Genomic DNA, 7,442 nt, shown 5'->3' with positions numbered 1-7,442 from the left:
TCATTACAGACTGTCAAACACTTATAATAGTTCTATTACATTCATTTGTCTTAGAAATTGATGTTAGCTGCGACTTTATATTTGTATTGTTGTTTGATTCGCATTTGTATTATTATTATTATTATTATTATTATTATTATTATTATTATTATTATTATTATTATTTGCATATAATTCAGTTTAATATCATTTTGCCAAAATGTGATGTAGTATATTAGTTCATGTATATTGTTGAAATAATGAAAAATATTGGTGAATGATAACTTGATCATTTCACTCTTGCTTGAGTCTTTTTAAAGTATCTTGTAGTGTTCAGAAAAGGCTTATCCTAAAGCTGAACGATAAAAGAGTCCCGTCTTATCAAACAGTTCAGATCAGCGGCCATAAAAACCTGAAAAATTATAGCAGATTGAAAACCAACCAGGCCATGTCGATTTCCAGCATCTTGACGTCGAAGAAAACTGCGCTCTATCCTTCTAAAAGCATCTTCGGACCCATCCTCGAAATGTCCTCCGGGATTTTTTCGTAATAGCAACATTGAATGGAAACGTGATATTCAACTTTAATAAATATGAAACTAATCCGCTATCTCAAAAACACAATACCTTGCGGCTGCACAGCGCCATGAACTCTCCACCGAGGAAATACCGTAGGATCCAGATAATTCCGGAGTATCAGAGCAACAGTGAATAAATAAACACTACAAAAACACTGAACACAAACTCCGTAGCTTTTACGCATACACGCTATTATAAGTATATATTTGCATACACAGTATTTGTTAAATCTGTTGAAGTTGTTAATGTACAAAAATATGTCACATGAATAAGTCTCATTCACTTGTATTTCTTTCCACATTGCTTTTGCTTAAATATTTGTTTTGTGCCTTAATAAATGTTAAAAATCTTAGGTTTCGTTGATGGTATAAGTGTTTTTTCTAAAAATAATTTTAATTGCAACAACAAATTTCAGAAAGAAGGGAACTTTTTTGTGGACGTACTGCTCGCGCGAAAAGGAGTAAACTTGACACGGCGGTTATGCCGCAGTTACTTCCCTTCGCAAAGAGGACACGGAGAGGGACTGTCACCAAACAAGATTGTCTCCAGCAGGAAAATACATTGAAAAACACGCTAAGTGCATGAAATAAAAAGAACATTTGTTGAATTCACAGTTAGATCATACTTTATTTCACTAGGAGTAACAGAAAAATAATAATTTCTCTCGTGGCTATGCCACTCGTGAAAATATTGTTTGTGACCACTCGTGAAATAAATACAATCTTACACGGAATTCAACAAATATCCTCTATAAATTGGTGTTTATCACTATTGCCTACTGCTTGTGGTGAACTTAATGTCTTCAATTATAATTAGACATTTCGTTTGACCGATATTGGTTTAATGTTGCATATTTTAAATAGCAATGAATTTGATCTGTTTTTGTTTTAAATCTTCTTTAAACCAATGTTAACCGTTTATGTCTGCTGTGATGTTCTTGTGTTTACGCCCTTGACATTTAAAACAGTAGCGAAATAAAAATGTGAAATGTTTATCTTGCATGTCTTATTATAATAAAATCGACGATTTTTTAAAATACCAATATTGCCGATTAGCACCACTTAAAAATATACATCGAGTATGACAATAGTACTAGCATTCTAAGATTTATCCAATTAGCTCGACTTTAAGAAATACAACTAGCATTTTTCCAATTAGCTCGACTTTAAGGAATACAACTAGAGTTCTCGGATTCATCCAATTATCACGACTTTCAGAAATACAACTAGCATTCTCGGATTTTTTTTCAATTAGCTCGACTTTCAGAAATACAACTGGCATTCTCAGATTTATCTAATTAGCTCGACTTTCAGAAATGCAACTGGCATTCTCAGATTTATCTAATTAGCTCGACTTTCAGAGATACAACTGGCATTCTCAGATTTATCCAATTAGCTCGACTTTTAGAAATACAATTAGCATTCTCGGATCAATCAAAATATCACGACTTTCAAAAATACAACTAGCATTCTCGGATTCATCATATTATCACGACTTTCAGAAATACAACTAGAATTCTCGGATCAATCCAAATAGCTCGACTTTTAGAAATACAACTAGCATTCTCGGATTTTTCCGATAAGCACGACTTTCAGAAATACAACTAGCATTCTCGGGTTTATCCAATTAGCACGACTTTCAGAAATACAACTAGCATTCTCGGATTTTTTTCCAGTTAGCACGCATTTCAGAAATACAACTAGCATTCTTGGATTTTTTCCAATTAGCTCGACTTTCAGAAATACAACTAGCATTCTTGGATTTTTTCCAATTAGCTCGACTTTCAGAAATACAACTAGCATTCTTGGATTTTTTCTAATTAGCACGACTTTCAGAAATACAACTAGCATTCTCGGATTTATCCAAATAGCACGTCTTTCAGAAATACAACTAGCATTTTCGGATTTATCCAATTAGCACGACTTTCAGAAATACAACTAGCATTCTCGGATATATCCAATTAGCACGACTTTCAGAAATACAACTAGCATTCTCGGGTTTATCCAATTAGCACGACTTTCAGAAATACAACTAGCATTCTCGTATTTTTTTCCAATTAGCACGCATTTCAGAAATAAAACTAGCATTCTCGGATTTTTCTAATTAGCTCGACTTTCAGAAATACAACTAGCATTCTCGGATTTATCCAATTAGCACGACTTTCAGAAATACAACTAGCATTCTCGGATTTATTCAATAAGCACGACTTTCAGAAATACAACTAGCATTCTCGGGTTTATCCAATTAGCACGACTTTCAGAAATACAACTAGCATTCTCGTATTTTTTTCCAATTAGCACGCATTTCAGAAATAAAACTAGCATTCTCGGATTTTTCTAATTAGCTCGACTTTCAGAAATACAACTAGCATTCTCGGATTTATTCAATAAGCACGACTTTCAGAAATACAACTAGCATTCTCGGATTTTTCTAATTAGCACGACTTTCAGAAATACAACTAGCATTCTCGGATTTATTCAATAAGCACGACTTTCAGAAATACAACTAGCATTCTCGGATTTTTCCAATTAGCACGACTTTCAGAAATACAACTAGCATTCTCGGATTTTTCCAATTAGCTCGACTTTCAGAAATACAACTAGCATTCTCGGATTTATCCAATTAGCACGACTTTCAGAAATACAACTAGCATTCTCAGATTTATCCAATAAGCACGACTTTTAGAAATACAACTAGCATTCTCAGATTTATCCAATAAGCACGACTTTTAGAAATACAACTAGCATTCTCAGATTTATCCAATAAGCACGACTTTTAGAAATACAACTAGCATTCTCAGATTTATCCAATAAGCACGACTTTTAGAAATACAACTAGCATTTTCGGATTTATTCAATTAGCTCGACGTTTAGAAATACAACAAGCATTTTCGGATTCATCCAATAAGCTCGACTTTCAGAAATACACCAAGTATGAACATTCTACGAGAACTGTCAGTGTCTTGCAAGTTAATGCATGATTGATAGAACTGACAATATTCACCGAAAAATCAAATGTAAAGTACAGAAATAAAGCAATATTATATTTTTGTTCGAAATGTATACTTTTTATATTTTAGATGCCATTCTAATAATAAGCGGTATTCCACATGCCATTCCTAGAATAAGCGATAATACGGAGGCTAGTCCTAAAATGAGTGGTATTCAGTATGCCGGTCCTAAAATAAGCGATAAAACGGACGCCATTCCTAAACTAATCGGTATTCTGGATGCTAGTCCTAGAATAAGCGATAATACGGAGGCTAGTCCTAAAATAAGCGGTATTCAGTATGCCGGTCCTAGAATAAACGATAAAACGGGTGCCAGCCTAAAATTAAAAGTATTCCGGATGTCAATCCTAGAATAATCGATAATACGGATGCAAGTCCTAAAATAATTTAATATTCTTAATGGCAATACTACAATAAGCGATAATCTTAATGCCAGTCCTTAAATTAGTGGTATTCAGGATGAAAGTACTAAAACAAGCGTTATTCCGGAAGCCAGTCCTAAAATAATCGTTAATCTGGATGTCAGACCTAAAATAAACGTTTTTCCGGATTCCAGGAAGGATGGAGGTGACACTTTCACGTAAACACTTGTTTAACTACATTGTTTCATGTTCTAAACATCGGCTTATGTGCAATGGTCTGAATGAGCTCCATTTACGAGTGGTCTCGGGTAAAGTGTTAATGGACTAAACATTAATTTAAATTACCTTAATTATTGTTACAAAGTATGTGTGTATATAATAGTAAACTTTCCAGTGATATTATTTTCAGCACATTTCAACAACACTGCCCTAAAAAAGTAAAGTAATACAAGATTTGCTGTGTTGAGAGACCGGCGTTTGAACCTAGACCTGACATTAGAATGTCCGTAAACATGGCCCAAGGTTACAAATACTCTTCTGTGTTAACGATCTATAACGCAACTATTCATTAATTCTAAACATATGACAAAGATATTGGAAAAAGTAGTGATTGTTGATTTCGTTCATTTAAATAATACATTAGCTTTCAATTAACACCGAAGAACGGAAATGTGTAGAAAAGGACTGAGTTTTATTATTGCAGCCTTAATATGGACAGTGATATTGGCGGACAGTGGTAAGATGCTTTAAGATGCACTCTTACTCCCAAACAAGGTGTAACACAATTAATTCAAGTCTTTTAATTTACCATAAAGGTTGAATAAATATCGAAAACAATGGTTCGTATGAAGGATACCGTGTTTAATTTCAAAGAAATGTGCAAAAAACTTAGTATTTCTACCTTATGAGACGAGTTTATCACTGTAAATATTTTAGCACGCACCAGTGATTTAAATTTGTGCGTTTTCAGCTAGTAAATACACGGTTACAATCTTGTTATCAGTGAGTAATATTTTCCATAAATGCCTTATTTAGTAAGTAGTAAAAGGTTTATTACTCAAAATTTATGGTTTATTTTTATGTACTGATTTTTAATACGAGTGTCATTTTAAAATTAAATATGTTTTTATTTCACTTTTTGAGAATGTTAGAATCCTATCGACAACATTCATGATGTTGCATGATCGTAAAAAGTAATGTTTTTCACAGACATTTCCAAATGAAAAATATTTTACTGATAAAAGCGTCAGTTTTCGTAGGTGAAATATACAATCACACCTACTGTAGCCTAGATACATACTTGTAGGGAAACTGTCGTTTCTTTCAGTATGCACGGAGCCGAAAAAGGTCGGTCCATGCAAAGGGGCTATACCAAGATATTATTACAACTCCTCAACACATACATGTAAAGACTTCCTTTGGGGAGGATGCAAATCAAACGGCAACAACTTTGGAACGCTAATGGACTGCGAGGACACATGCATCACGTGCAGGCTGCCGAAGAAGAAGGGGCGGTGCCGAGGGCGCTTTCCCCGTTGGTATTTTAATGCCGCCAGAAACCAGTGCCGTAGATTCTTCTACGGGGGCTGCGGGCGCAACGCCAACAACTTCCGGACAAAATATGCCTGCATGAGGGTGTGTGTGGCGTAATCATAACTTGGGCGGTGTCGGTTCTATTTTGTACATATTGCTACTGTAGTCGTCATTATAAATGTAATGTGTTGGAATATAAACAGCCGCTTTTTTTAAGGTTGTGCTAGAGAAACCGATAGCTGGTCAAGTGTTAGTTCACATATGCTATTCTATGCAAATAAAATACATGTACGTGTATAGTTAAAATGATTAGAAGTCAAGATTGCTTTTCATTACTGGAGGGAAATAAGTATGTATGTATCACTGAAAAATGATAATTTATGGGGGTTTTCATTTATTCTTGGACTGTTATGAAGGTAAAATGTTGCTTATCACGAATAAATCTCTAACTGTCAGAGTGTTGAGATATAATACACAAACAGTGTTTAATTTTGTCCAATAAGAAGGCAGTACTTCCAAATACATTCTTTCTATATACATACATATATATATATATATATATTGTTACTTTGATTTGCATTGTAACATGTATCATGGGCTGGGGCCTTTCGGCAGTTGCGTGAATCAATCTAACGCAACATCTTCGGATAAATTATGTTCGGACTCCACACACTTTGACCAGCCCAATTGCGTTCATGCCCCGATAATGACATCAACCCCGCAATTCATTCCTTATTTTAATTCGCAAACACATGTTCCGTGTGAGCTGAAAAAAAGATCAAAATTTGATTGGAAGTCGGTAATAAAATAAATTCAACAATAATAAGCGTTTTTATTTATTTGGAGGTCTATACGATGCTCAATCGTTCGTCTGGTCCTCAGTATAAACAATAACCTATACTTTTGTAATGTGCATTTTTGTGATGGCGAATGACAATCAAGGATTTTTAAATTTTCTTTTTATCAATTGTACGTAGATCGAGTCTAACAAATGCACCAAGAACAGTTTCATAAAGTATATTTCAGTCAGTTTATCTAAATACCGTTAAAGGTAGCATATACTTTTTGTTCGCATTTTTATGTGGGCCAATGACAATCGACGACTTTACAAATTTTCTATTAATTCATTTTATGTACATCGATTCTGATGAATGCACCAAAACACCAAAATAAGTTAGAGAGTTATAACATATATTATGTTTAATCATAGAAACTAATAATTTATGTGCGTGCGTGCGTGTGTGCGTGCGTGCGTGCGTGCGTGCGTGCGTGCGTGCGTGTGTGTGTCATCTAGTGATGTAACGCTCGAAAAGTATTAAAGAAGAGTTAAGTCAAATGAAACACTGCTTTCATATCCTTTAGCTGTAGTTGCATATAGCAAATTATAAAAGACTATTATATTTATAAACGTTTGGTCCGGCGTATGTCTTATATTATTGTCATCTAAAGGTTATATTATTAAATGCGATTGAGCTTAGTCAGTAATGAATCAAGAATGATTCACTAGTCTACAAATACAAATGGTATAAATATATCATGTTTTGGAGAGTATTTATGATTTTCAGAAAATTATAATCTTATATTAATAATAATATTGGAATTCCATCTGCGTCATTATGCAATACTGCAATGTTTAAATCTAGTAGAATAATAATACTAATGAATGTATTTTATTTTAAACAGTCTGATAGTTTGGAATCCCTGAATATAACATTCTAAATATATACGATATACGTAATCAGGTATTGATCACCTCCACAGTATAAAGGACGCGCTTAATAACGAATTGAAAAGTCGTGTGAAACACGTTCGGTTGAGCACAGTCTGTCAATTTTATGACCAGATATTTGTATCATTAATTATATAGTTTAGATACAGCAAGATAATACATATACATACATATATTATTACAGCGCAGTCGGAAACTATGGGCTGCAAAACTATTTTGACGATGTTGGCATTAGGTATTGTATGCATTGA

General features: G+C 33.9%; 1 protein-coding gene across 1 annotated transcript; it reads left to right on the top strand.

Moving 5' to 3' along the window:
• Positions 1-3,710: 3,710 nt before the first annotated feature.
• LOC128245822 (BPTI/Kunitz domain-containing protein-like) lies at positions 3,711-5,579 on the top strand. The gene is made up of 2 exons (XM_052964047.1): positions 3,711-3,837; positions 5,257-5,579. Exons 1-2 carry the CDS (start codon positions 3,711-3,713, stop codon positions 5,577-5,579), a joined length of 450 nt encoding a protein of 149 aa, XP_052820007.1.
• The last annotated feature ends 1,863 nt before the right edge of the window (positions 5,580-7,442 follow it).

Source organism: Mya arenaria, chromosome 9 (assembly GCF_026914265.1).
Source record: "Mya arenaria isolate MELC-2E11 chromosome 9, ASM2691426v1".
Taxonomy (NCBI): domain Eukaryota; kingdom Metazoa; phylum Mollusca; class Bivalvia; order Myida; family Myidae; genus Mya; species Mya arenaria.
This window is presented reverse-complemented; position numbering and strand designations above follow the sequence as displayed.

Excerpts from the sequence above, each read along its gene's own strand:
- LOC128245822 (XM_052964047.1), top strand. The coding sequence starts at position 3,711 with ATGAGTGGTATTCAGTATGCCGGTCCTAAAATAAGCGATAAAACGGAC. Across the intron at positions 3,838-5,256 it reads GGCTAGTCCTAAAATAAGCG|TATGCACGGAGCCGAAAAAG; the intron begins GTATTCAGTATG and ends CGTTTCTTTCAG.